The following is a 13,884-nucleotide window of genomic DNA, read 5'->3' as shown; positions in this document are numbered from 1 at the left end:
GTTAAGGATTGAGAGTTCCTCCTGACAGATTTCCCCGGTAATGAGTAAAAAGTGTCCTTCCTTATCTTTTTTGATAACTTTTGGTTGGAAATTTACTTTATTCGATATTAGAATAGCCACTCCAGCTTGCTTCTTGGCGCTGTTTGCTTGGAAGTTTTTTTCCCACCCTTTTACTCTGAGATAGTGTCTGTCTTTGTCTCTGAGATGAGTTTCCTGTATGCAGCAAAAGGCTGGATTTTGTTTATGTATCCAGTCTGATAGTCTATGTCTCTTTATTGGGGAGTTGAGACCATTTATGTTAATAGATATCAAGGAATAGTTGTTTCTGTTTCCTGCCATTATTGCTTTTTTGGGTTGAGTTGTGTCTGTGTTTTTTTCTTCTTTTAGTTTCCTTGCATAGGAGTTTTCTTGTTTTTACTAGGCTGTATTTTCCCTCATTGTATTGGGTTTTCCACCTATAATTTGTTGTAGTGCTGGGTTTGTGGTCAGATATTGTGTGAATTTTGATTTGTCTTGAAATATCTTCGTCTCTCCATCGATGGTGATTGATAGTTTTGCTGGGTATAGCAGCTTGGGCTGGCACTTGTGCTCTCTTAATGAGTGCATAACGTCTGTCCAGGCTCTTCTAGCTTTCATAGTCTCTGTTGAGAAATCGGGCGTGAGTCTGATTGGTCTGCCTTTATATGTTACCTGACCTTTTCCCCTTACTGCTTTTAGTATTCTTTCTTTACTTTGGGCACTTGATGTTTTTACTATTATGTGTCGGGAGGAATTTCTTTTCTGGTCCAACCTATTTGGAGTTCTGAAGGCTTCTTTTATGCTCGTGGTCATCTCATTCTTGACGGTAGGGAAGTTTTCTTCTATGATTTTGTTGAAGATATTTACTGTGCCTCTTAGTTGATACTCTTCTCCCTCTCCTATTCCTATTATCCTTAGGTTCGGTCTTCTCATTGTGTCTTGGATTTCCTGGACATTTTGGGTTAGGAGCTTTTTGTTTTTTGCATCTTCTCTGGCTGTTTTGTCTATGTTTGCAATGTTGTCTTCTGCCCCCGAGATTCTCTCTTCGATCTCTTGTAATCTATTGGAAATGCTTGCTTCTGTGACTCCTGATTTCTTTTTTTGGTGTTCTGACTTTAGGGTTATCTCTTTTAGCGTTTTCTTTATTGTGTCAATTTCTGTTTTAATTTCCCTCTTCCAATCTTTTATTTCTTTGGTTCTGTTTTCCTCTAGTTCTTTGAGTTCTTTGAGTGTTTTTCTTGTTTCTTCTTTAAAAGCTTCTGAATCTTTTTGCTTTTCCTCCCTTTCTTGTTTAAGTAACTCTATCAGCGTCTTGAGGTATGATTTCAGGTCTGTGTCTTCTTTTTCTGGAGTGTTTGGAATTCCGATGTTTGCTGTTATGGGAGAGCTGGGTTCTGGTGTTGCTAGATTGTCTTGGTTTCCTTGGGATATACTCTTTCTCTTTCCTCTTGCCATTTTGTTGTCAGTGATATGTCTTGTCTTTCCCTTGTCTCTGGTCTGTGTCCCTGGTTCTCCACTGGTCCAGGTGTCAGATGGGTCGAGCCCTGTTTTATGCCTCAGAGTCGTCGGGTGTGAGCAGAAGTTCCAATGTTCTGTTTTTGGTTGCTGGATCAGGCACGGCAGGGCAGGGCAAGGCGGGGGGTGCAATTTCCGTGTGTACTCCGCAGAGATCTCTCTGCTCCCGGCACCCCAGGTCTCCCACCCACCAGTTGCTCTGCCTCTACAAGCCTCCGTTCCGGGTGGCAGATAGGCCAGGCTCTGCTCTGCGTCCTGAAGTTGCTTCCGGGTGGTAACAGAAGTTTTAATTTTCTGTTCCCAATCGCAGTTGCTCATCCTCTATGAGCCACCGTTCTGGGTGGCAGATGGGCCAGGCTCCGCTCTGCGTCCGGAAGTCGCCTCCGGGTGGAAACAGAAGTTCTAATTTTCTGTTCCCAATCGCTGGATCGGGCAAGGCAGGGCAGGGAAAAGTTAGGGTGTGCACTTTCCGTGTGCACTCCGCAGAGATCTCTCTGCTCCCCTGCTGTCTAGGTCTCCCACTCACCAGTTGCTCAACCTCTATGAGCCGCCGTTTCGAGTGGCAGGTGTGCCAGGCTCCGCTCTGCGTCTGGAAGTCCCTGAACCCCATTTTTAATTGGGTTGTTTGGGTTTTTTGAGGTTAACTTCTTGAGTTCTTATATATTTTCGATATTAGCCCTCTATTGGATATAAGGTTAGTGAGGATTTTTTTTCCCAATCTTTTGGTTGTCATTTTGTCCTATTGACAGTGTCCTTTGCCTTATAGAAGAAGCTGTGCAATTTCATGAAGTCCCATTTGTTGATTGTTGATCTTAGAGCATAAGCTACTGATGTTCTTCTGTTCAGGAAACTTTTCCCTTGTGCCAGTGGGTTTGAGGCTCTTTCCCACTTTCTCTTCTATTGGATTCATTGTATCTGGTTTTATGTTGAGGTCCTTTATCCATGTGGACTTGAGCTTTGTGCAAGATGGTAAATATTGATCTATTCTTCTACAGGCTGCCCACCAGTTAGACTAGCACCACTTACTGAAGATGCTTTCTTTTATCCACTGTATGTTTTTGGCTTCTTTGTTGAAGATCAAGTTTCCATAGGTATGTCAGTTTATTTCTGAGTCTTTGATGCTATTTATTAACCCATCTGTATGTACCAATACCAAGCAGTTTTTATCACTATTGCTTTGTAGTACAGCTTGAGGTCAGGGATGATGATTCCTCCAAAAGTTCTCTTCTTGTTGAGAATTGTTTTGGGTTTTTTTTTTTTTTTTCACATGAAGTTGAGAATTGCTCTTTCCATGTCTGAAGAATTGTGTTGGAATTTTGAAGGGGATTGCATTGAATCTGTAGATTGCTTTTGGTAACATGGCCATTTTATCTGTGTTTATTTTGAAGGTTGTTGTTTCTCTATTTTCTTTCTCAGCTTATCATTTGTATAAAGGAAGGCTGCTGATTTCAGTTAATTTTATATCCCTCCACTTTTCTGAAGTGGTTTATCAGCTGTAGGAGGTCTCTGGTAAAATTTGTGGGATCACTTATGTATACTATCATATCATCCACAAATAGTGATACTTAGACTTCTTTCTTTTCAATTTGTATCCCCTTGATCTCCTTTTGTTGTCTTATTGCTCTGGCTAGGACTTAAAGTACTATATTGGAGAGAGGGATAGTGGTCAGCCTTGTCTTGTCCCTGATGTTAGTGAGATTGCTTCGTTTCTCTCCATTTAATTTGATGTTGGCTGTTTGTTTGTTATATTGTTTTTATAATGTTTAGGTATGTGCCACAAATTCCTGATCTTTCCAAGACTTAAGGCTATTTCAGCATCTAATGAGATGTTCATGTGACTTTTCCCCTTGAGTTTGTTTATATAGTATAGTACATTGAAGGATTTTCATACATTGAACCATCCCTGCATTCCTGGGGTGAAGCCTACTTGAGCGTGTTGAATGATTGTTTTGATGTGTTCTTGGATTCAGTTTGTGAGAATTTTATTGAGTATCATTACATCGATATTCATAAACAAAATCAGACAGAAGTTCTCTTTCTTTGTTGAGTCTTTGTGTGGTTTAGATATCAGAGTAACTGTGGCTTCATAGAATGAATTAGATGGTATTCCTTCTGTTTCTATTTTATGGAATACTTTGAGGAGTATTGGCATTAACTCTTTTCTGAAAGTCTGGTAGAATTCTGCTCTAAAACCATCTGACCCTGGACTGGTTTTGTTTGGAAGGTTTTTAATGATTACTTCTATTTCCTTATGGGTTATGGGACTGTTTAGATAGTTTACCTGATCTTGGTTTAACTTAAGTACATGGTATCTGTCTAGAAAATCATCCATTTCATCTAGATTTTCCAGTTTTGTTGAGTATAGACTTTTGTAATAGGATCTGATGTTTGTTTGTTAATTTCCTCAGTTTCTATTGTTATAGCTCCCTTTTCATTTCTGATTTTGTTAATTTGGATATTGTCTTTTGTGCCCTTTAGTTTGGCTAATGGTTTATCTATCTTGTTGATTTTCCCAAAGAACTCTTGGTTTGTTGATCCTTTGTATTCTCTTTGTTTCTAATTGGTTGATTTCAGCCCTGAGTTTGATTATTTCCTGCCATCTACTCCTTTTGGGTGAGTTTGCTTCTTTCTGTTCTAGAGCTTTCAGGTGTGCTGTTAAGTAGCTAGTATGGGATCTCTCCAATTTCTTCATGAGGGGACTCAGTGCTATGATTTTTTCCTCTTAACACTGGTTTCATTGTGTCCCATACATTTAAGCATGCTGTGTCTTCATCTTCAGTGAATTTTCTTTATTTCTTCCCTGACCAAGTTATCATTGAGCAGAGAGTTGTTCAGTTTCTATGAGTATATGTACTTCTTCTTTTTTTTTTTTTTTTCTGTTATTGATGTCTAGACTTAGTCCTTGGAGATCTGATAGAATGCTTGGAATTCTTTCAGTGTTCTTGTATATGTTGAGGCCTGACTTGTGACTGATTATATGGTTAGTTTTGGAGAAGGTTCTGTGACGTACAGTGAAGAAGGTATGGTCTTTTGTTTTGAGGTGAAGTGTTCTATAGATATCTGTTAAATCTGTTTAGTTCATGACTTCTGTTAGTTTTACTGTGTCTCTAGTTTTGGTTTCAATGACCTGTCTATTGCTAAGAGTGGAGTGTTAAAATTCCTCACTATTAATATGTGAGGTTCAATTTGTGTTTGAGCTTTAGTAAAGTTTTTTTCATGAAGGTGGGTGCCCTTGCATTTGGGGTATAGATGTTCAGAATTGAGACTTCCTCTTGGTGGATTTTTCCTTTGAGCATGAAGTGTCCTTCTCCATCTCTTCTGATGACTTTTGGTTGACAGTCTCTGAATGGTGGAGGAAACTTTTAGCAGTACCTGTTTTAGGAGCCACTGTAAAGCTGCCTGTGTTTTACTCCCTGTCAGTGCACCTGTACTGAGTGGACAGTGGAGGGTGACATGGAGGGTGGGGGATTAGAAAGGATGCTGATTGGTCTCCAGCTAAAGAACAAAATACTCTGTATTCTAACTGGGAAGCCCAGTTCTTCAGAAAGAATAAACGGTCGTATAGTCAGTGGCCATTTATGTTAATCCTGTTAGCAACTTGAGGGCTTCAGAAAACTCCACATGAGAAAGTTACCCCTGTAGAGCAGTCTCAGTAATTTCACTTCTACCCCCTCTAAAGCTGTGTTTGTAGCAATCTTGATTGATGCGTATTGGATGTTCTTTTGTTATCTTAAACATCTACTCTAAGCTCAGGCCTTTCCTTATATAGCTCTCATCTCCCCAGAATTTGGCACAAAATGGATTTTAGAGCTGAATGTTTTCTGCTGGTTTCCTCTCACAGTAATGCTGGCCTTTCACCTGGTTTTGTGTCTTAGTTTAGAAATTGTCCTTGTTCTTTGGTTGGTTGGTTTAAGCTTTTCTACACTTGATAGAACCAAAAGGCTGAGAAGCAGTTTTTAAACCTTGCTGCAAATGGCTTCATGGCTGTGGAAGGCAGAAAAAAGGAGGAAAAATGGATCATATTAAAATGAATTCTTTTGATCCAGAAACAAAATTATTGAAAAATACCATATCCACACCAAGCCTCAACTACGTAAGAAATCTGAGACCAGCCTAGAATATTTGCCTTAAATAAATAAATAAACAACAACTGCTGCCCATTCCATAGCATGCTACATAGAACTGCCAGTGAGGGGCAGTTACCCTCGTGATTTGATCTGTTTTATTAACCAGAATTCTTTAACACCAGTAGCAAATATCTTTTGAGTAACAACCCCTTTTCTACATTTCAGAGCTTTCAAAGTAAATTTCAATTTCATCGCCTGTGTATTTATGGAAAATTTCAATAAGATACACTTGAATGTTAACATTTTTGTTTATACAATGTATCCTTGTTAGATAATACTAGAATTGCCATTTTTTAAAAGTGGGTACTATTGGCAGCCAATCTCAGAAAGCATAGCCCTGAACTGGAAATAGCTTGTACCTGTATAATTTGCTGCTTGCAACAGACCAGAATTATTTGACCCATTTTAGATACCTATTTCAGTATCCATTTTAGGTCCTAAGTAGCAGCCTGAAAACATCTCTTGAGTGTTTTGCTCTTTGTCATGTTGCTGCTAAGGACATGTGCCTCCCCAGCTGATGCTGCAGCCTGGCTGATATCATCATCAGTGCTCATTCATCAGCCCGAGCACCTGTGCTAACTAGGCACTGGAGATGCAGACGTGAATAAAACATGGCTCCTGTTCTGGAAAATTTTGTAGTTCACTGTGGGAGGGGGTAACTTAAAAACACAATTACATATTGAATTGAGACACTTTATATAATAATATATAAAGTGTTGTAGTAATATATAGGAGAGAAATAAGTTGGAGGAGGGGTGATTTCAAAATGCAAGATATTTAAGGCAAATGTTGGTGATTGGATGGGAATTTGTATTTAGAGAGTGAAGAGCAAAGCTGGCATAGAGAATATTCTGTGCAAAGACATAAGGCTCAGGACACGCTAGGTAAGAGCAATGTCTTCAGAGAGCTGTAGAAAAGGCTACATGGGCAGTAATAGGAGTGTGAGTTTCTCCTTTTGCCAGTAGAGCCATTGGAGATTTTTTAATTTCTACTAGTGTAATAAGATTTGACTTTAAGAATTTAGTAGTTTGGAATCAGAGGAAGACAGGAAGCAATCACCAGGCAAAACAAGTACCTTTTGTGCACGCTTGATGCATCCCTGGCTGTGTGCAGAATGTTGGGCTTTCAGTGATGATTTGGGCTGCATAATGGGACCTGTCACAAACAACAGCAACGACAACAAAAAGAAGACTTATTATTTCCAAGGAAAAGAAAGGTTTGAGTAACAACTACTGGGAAGATAGGAGTCACAAGACTTGAGAGTGTCTTTGCAAAGTGTAAACCAGTAAAATTTGTAATCAAAGCCATAGTGGGCCCTGTTGGCATCATGGGATGGGAGGAGTGAGGGCTGCCTCAGTGACTCAGATAGCAGAGCTGGGGAAACCTCAGAATCAAGGACTGTTCATCTTGCACATGGCAGACTCACTGTGTTTAGGAACATTCCGGTAGGTGGGTCTGGGTCTAATCATGGGTGAGGTGTGACTATGGTTATGGTTTACTTTTTATTGTTTGCTTTCCGTTAAATGCCAATGTTCCCACAGATTCACTGAGTTTGGTCTCGGGAGGGGAACTGCAGAATCAAAACATACATTCCTGAGTCTCACCAACTGAAAAGGCCTCAGAGAGGGGGAAGTGTAGGTTTCTATTATAATTCTTTTCTATTATGGGAAAAATGGCATATATTTTTAACTTAAAATACTTTTTAAATTGTGTGGACTGATCATGACAAAGTTCCAGGCCACAGAAACCTTTTGTTGTTGTAAAAGGCAAAATTTTAAATTAAGTTCTCAAGAAATGCTCGTTCTTAAGTTTTATTCTTACCTAATATCATTGTTGCCTTGATTGAGAGTGAGGGAAAGTATGCAGATTAAAGAACAAAGCTGTAGCATCTGTCTCTGGGAGGAATTTAAAACCTAGGGCACTACTCCATTTAAATAGTTGAGTGCTGTTCTTTTTTGAAATTGAGAGGATAGTTCTTCAAAAATCTTCCTTAACCCTAAATTTTATGTCACTTAAAAGATACAAGTGGTTGTAAAGAATTTAAGTAGTCCTTACAAAGGTGAATTGTTACTATTTTGTATTATTATCTTTTTTTATTCTTTAACAGTTTCATATGTGTACACAGTTTATCCTGCACATATCCAATTCTCACCTCACCCTTCTGAGGAACACTCCCAACATGTCGAGTTAGTTCAGTAAGTGTTGCTTGCTGGTCTTGACCGTAGCTGCAGTGAATTGAGTGCAGTGGTCACATCATGTCCAGAAGACAGCATTTTACAGCATTCCTTTCCATCATCCTGCTCTTAAATTCTTTCTACCACATCTTTGATATTCCCTGAGCCTTGTGGTTGGGCTTGATATGGAAGTCCTATTTCAGAATGAGCACTCAACAGTTGTGAGTACTCTGACTTACAGCCTCTGACTTTCCAATCCTTGGGCTTTTGACTAGGGTTACAGTATATAAGGCATGAATGAATTCCTGTGGAGCAGGCCTGAAAGCCTGTCAGAAAGCAGCTGGTTACCCCCATAACCTTTATACCACCGTTGTACCATTGGTCAGTCACATCCTGTGCTGGGTAAGACCATCAATGCGCCTTTTCCCAAAGTGCCTTGCATGTCACCATCTAGTACTGTGAAAACTAGTGAGCAGGAAGTTCTCATGTCAGTTCCAGCTTAATTCCTGTGTCCTTTCAACTGAGCTGTGTCTTTGTCAATAGGGTCTTACAAACTAATTATGCTGGACAACCAAAAACACTGTTTTGGGGGTCTCTTAGGCCTCCTTGTTCAGCAGTGCATAGACATGCCAGACCTGGTACTGGGATTTTCACTTAATAACATACATCTACAGAGCCTGTTACACCCTAAGGTGTAATGACATCCTTCTCTGTGTGTTCAAAAATAAGTTGAGCAAACCTTATGCACATGAAATTTCAGTTGTCATTATTAACTCAGTTCTATTTCTTGGGTTATGCTGTTTTTCCTCACTTTGTTCTTGATTGTTTGAAATGTAGTTGCCTGGTGTTTAAGGCAGCTGCAGTGAATGCGCCCAGGAGTGGTTATATTTCTATATTTAGAAAACCATAGGGTTTATAAAGCAGTTGCAGATTCCTCTGGGATAAAATGGTTTCTATAAATGTACCATTTTTAATGAAACTATTATTATCCCCCATTAGAGAAATAGAGCAGCTAGTATGTGTGGGTTTGTGGCTCAGCGTAGATGCAAAACATTTTTTTTTCTTAAGAGCTGAGGGTATTTTAAATACTTACAATGAATCATGTATTCTATTTTTGTGTTCTTAATCTTGAATCGCAGAGCTTTTACCCAAGTATTTACCTTTGGTCCAACATTCCGAGCTGAGAATTCTCAGAGCCGGAGACACCTGGCTGAATTTTATATGGTTGAAGCAGAGATTTCCTTTGTTGACAGCCTTCAGGATCTCATGCAAGTAGGTATACAGTTTGTCGTTGTAGTGTTTCTGCATTATAGAGATTCATGGGGTAGAGAAAATAGGAATCCATTTAATTGGTACACCTAATTCCTACTTCACAGAGCAGTTGAGAGGGCATTTGGGTATGTGTTTGACTGATATTCACTGATTACTCAGGAATAATTAATTGCTACTATTTTAATTTTTCTCTATCAGTAATATTTGGTCTCTTAGTTTGGGTATATAATGTTCAATTTAATTTAACATAATTTAAAAATAATGAACTGTTAGCTTTACTTTCTACTCATTGTATGTCTTAAGCTCCTATTTACGAGGTAAATGAGCATCTTAAACCATAGGCACTAAGGTAGGATAGAGTTGGTGACTTTATGAACCTGTCCTTTTCTCTTCAATTCTGCGACAGATTTATTGCCACCAGAGTTTTTTTCGACAGACAGACAGACAGAAGAAAATTGAGAGAATGGAAATAAATAACCAAACAGACCAGAGGTCTTGGGCCCCTTGGAGCTTGAGTTACAGGCAGTTAGAATGTACCCACCATGGCTGCTGGGATCTTCAGTAAACAATAGCTGAGCTATTTCTCCATCCCAAGTTTTTGTTTAGAATTATTTTATTTTACTTTATTTTATTTTATTTATTTTATTTGTATGAGTGTTTTACCTGCAGAAGCCAGAATAGGGTGTCGGAGCTTCTGAAACTAGAGTTGCGGACAGTTGTGAGCTACCTTTCCAGTACCAAGAATCAAACCTAGGCAAGTGGTCTCACCTGCTGAGCCGTCTCTCCAGCTCTTCCTATCAAATGGTTTTTATCATTATTATTATTATTATTATTAATTGTTATTATTATTATTATCATTATTGTTGTTGTTATTACTTAATCTTTTCTTTAACAGTTCAGTCATTATCCCCTTCCCAGTCTGCCTCTGACAGTTCCTCACCCCCTCATCTCATTCCTCCTTCTCTGTCCCCAAGAGGATGTCCCCACCCCTTCTCCACGTCCCCCAAACCTCCCCACTCACTGGAGCCTCAAGTCTCTCCAGGGTTAGGTGCATCTTCTCTCACTGGGGCCAGACTAGGAAGCCCCCTACTGTATATACATTGGGGGCCCCTGGGCAGCTGGTGTATGCTGCCTGGTTGGTGGCTCAGTGTCTGAGAGATCTCTGGGGTCCAGGTTAGTTGAGACTGCTGGTCCTCCCATGGGGTGACCTTCTTCCTCAGCTTATTCCAGCCTTTCCCTAATTTAACCACAGGGGTCTCCAGCTTCTCCATTGACTGGGTATAAGTATCTAAATCTGACTCTTTCAGATGCTTGTTGGGCCTCTCAGAGGACAGCCATGCTGGGCTCCTGTCTGCAAGCACATCATAGCATCAGTAACAGTGTCAGGGCTTGGAGCTGTTGAGATGGATTTCAAGTTGGGCTAGCTACCATACAGTCTTTCCCTCAGTCGCTTCTCCATTTCCATCCCTGCAGTTCTTTCAGACAGGAACAATTCTGGGTCAGAGTGTTTGACTGTGGGATGATCCCTGTCTTTCTACTGGAGGTGGGCTCTACAAGTTCCCTCTCCTCACTGTTGGGCATTGCATCTAAGGTCCCTCCCTTTGAGTCCTGAGAGTCTCTCAACTCCCAGGTCTCTGGTACATTCTAGAGGGTTCCCCCCACTCCCTACCTCCCAAGGTTGCCTTTTTCCATTCTTTCTGCTGGCCCTCAGGGATTCAGTCCTGTTCCCCCATCATATCTGATCACGTTACCCCTTCCCTTCCTGTCTCCTCTTACCCAGATGCCTTCCTCCCTCTGCCCCCTGTGATTGCTTTTTTTCCCTCCCAAGTGGGATTGAGGCATCCTCACTTGGGCCCTTTGGCTTGTTAACCTTCTTGAATTCTGTGGATTGAATCCTAGGTGTTCTGTACCTTTGGCTAATATCCACCTATTAGTGAGTACACACCATGCTTGTCCTCTTAGGTCTGGGTTACCTCATCAGGATGATATCTTATAGTTCCATCCATTTGCCTGCAGAACTCATGATGTCCTCATTCTTAATAGCTGAGTAGTATTCCATTGTGTAAGCAAACCACTTTTTTTTTTTTTTTTTTAATTCATCCATTGTGGGACATCTGGGTTGTTTCCAACTTCTGGCTATCACAAATACTGCCAGTTTGAACATGATGGAACATGTGTCTCGTGTGGCATGGTGGGGCATCTTTTGGGAATATGCCCAAGTGGTATAGCTGGTTCTTCAGGTAGATCTATTTCCAATTTTCTGAGGAACTTCCAGGAATGCTCTTGAGAACACTGCCTATAAGAAATGGATCAAAGCATTGCGTAGGGGGAAAATTGAACTTTGGTTCAGCAAGAGAGATGGTTACCTTTTCTATGAGAAAGAGCTAGAAATCTTTAGGAGTACAAGACAATAAGTTTTGTGCTTTCCCCTATCAACCAGTTATTTATCGTGGTTAGCTAGCCCTAAATATAACCTGGAGTGAGGCAGTGCCTTTGAGCTAGCAGTTCCTGATGAGTCCATCAGGAAGTAACATTGCCAGATAGCATTTCAGCCATGCGTTGTAATGCCTTCCACTGCTAATGTAGGTCGTTATCACTCATAGGACATATCTGCCATCCCTTCAAGGAGCAGGCGGTGATGGGCAGAGTAATCTGCTAGTGTGTGATGGCTAAAGACAAAGATGGCTTTCAAGGTCTTATCACCCACAGAATGAGGAATTATATAATCAAAATGCTAATAATGCTTCTGGAATAACCCTGTTGCTGACTGTATGGAGTTAAACTCTGAGCCTTAAAGGATGGTATGCATTCCTTCAACAGCTTTATTTGAGCCCACTACCCAGTGTCTTTTTTCTTCACTTAGATACTGAGAGCACGGTGAGAAACGGGAGGACTCTCAGACCTCCTCATGTCTGCCTCTACCTCATTTCTACTGCCTCAACATACACACCAAAGGGAAAGATTATGAAAATAATATGTAAATTGTTAGACACGTGACAAGATTGCAGAATACTTTCATTTCCTCAAGTTTCTTTTTTTCATGAGAACATTGAGAAATGGATAAGTAAATACCACTGTGATAAATGTAAACAGAATGCAGTTCCGTTTTTCATACAGTGGGTAAAGGTAATTGCTGTCAAGCCTGATGACTAAGTTTGATACGTGAGACACATAGGGCGGGAGAAGGGAACTGATTTCCCCCTGACCTCAGTAGTACTATGGCATCACAAAACTGATCAATAAAATGTGATGCTGGGGTTGGAGATGGTTCTGTGGTTAAGAATAATGGCGCTTTTCTAGAGGCCCTGGTTTTGATTCCCAGCACCCATGTGGCAGCTCACCACCATCTTTAACTACAATTCTAGGTGATCTGATTGCACAGTCATATACACAAGCAAAACACTGATACATATAAAATAAAAAAATAAATCTTTTTTAAAAGTAACAAAAATGTAAAACATATTCAGATCATATCATTATTCTGTTTCCTGTTTTTTCTCATTCATTTATCTCTGTTACAGTTGCTTATAGATGTTTAGCTGATTTTTAAGCCCTTACAATAACTGTCCTAGAATGAAGTGAACCATAACAGCAGTCGTTTTTTCCAGAGTGGCACCACCCTAAGGTACTCCTGCACATATTATTGCATATATAGATATTTCAAAATAAGTTGGGGAGTAATAAACAAGGCCAGATGACCTGAGAGATGAGCCATTGTGTATCCAATGGCTTTGGATGAGGAGGCAACTCTTCTGACACTCAGAAACACAGTAGCTTCCTATGATAATTTTGATTTATGTTTGTTTTATTAGTATCACATTCCTGTAAACTGTAAGTTTTAAGGCATATATCCACCTCTGTTACTATGACTGCACAGTCAAAATATAGAACAATTTTACTCTTACAAAATTGTTCTGACTAGTTGCTGCCTTGTGTTCTAACTCCTCCCACTGTCTACTGCTGTTCTTCCCCAGCTCTCTTGAGTAATTTGCCCTTTGTAGACTGTCATGTGAACACTAATATGTGTGCATATCTGACTGTATTCTGCCTCTTAGTAGACTATACATCAGATTCTCCTGTTGTCTGGGTAGTTCCCTGACACAGGTGTACCACAGTCATTTGCCATTGGTACTGAAGAACATTTCAGTTAGTTCAGTCTTGGAAAGCAGTGAAAAAAGTTTCTATAAACCTTTCAGTGCATGTTCTGTGAGAACGTAGTTTTCATCTCTCTTGGTTTACAAGGGTCGCATTCCTGCATGTAATATACAAAGAGCAGTTTGTCTACTCAGCACTAGTACTTGGTCAAGGATGTGCTTGTTGCTTGTATCCGTGAGTCTGTGACAAAGACAGACTGATGTGTACTGTGAATGAAGATGTGTGACTGTTAGCTCTGCACCAGTGTGGTGCTGTGGTTCTAGTTTGGATTTCCCCAGTGTATCTGGACCCTTTCTGTGTTAAACATCTTTTCATCTGCCTAGTCGCCATCAGTTTCTTGTCTTGGTCAAATTATTTTCTTGTTAAGCTTTGGTTGTTTTGGTTGTTTGAGATGGCATCACTGTGTAGCCCTGGATGGCCTTGAACTCAGGCATTCTGCCGTCCACCCCCCCCACCCCCCCGCATGCTGGGAAGATAGGCACCTCCACACCTGGCCGTTTGTTGTTGAGCGTTGAGATTTCTTCATTTACAAATGTACATCCTTTTTCAGATACATAAATTGCAAGTATTTCTCCCAGTCTTTCACTATCTTAGTAGTATCTTTCGCAGAGAAAGGGTTTTAG

General features: G+C 40.2%; 1 protein-coding gene across 2 annotated transcripts in view; it reads left to right on the top strand.

Annotated features, from left to right (window-relative positions):
- The window catches only part of NARS2 (asparaginyl-tRNA synthetase 2, mitochondrial), a 95,530-nt gene that overhangs the window by 49,471 nt on the left and 32,175 nt on the right, over positions 1 to 13,884 (top strand). For both annotated transcript variants that reach the window (XM_080913269.1, XM_080913268.1), the window contains exon 7: positions 8,974 to 9,106. In XM_080913269.1, the coding sequence (XP_080769395.1) occupies positions 8,974 to 9,106 (133 nt within the window). The remainder of the gene's footprint in view (positions 1 to 8,973; positions 9,107 to 13,884) is intronic.

This window comes from Micromys minutus (genome assembly GCF_963924665.1).
Source record: "Micromys minutus genome assembly, chromosome: 2".
In the NCBI taxonomy this organism is placed as follows: Eukaryota; Metazoa; Chordata; class Mammalia; order Rodentia; family Muridae; genus Micromys; species Micromys minutus.
This window is presented reverse-complemented; position numbering and strand designations above follow the sequence as displayed.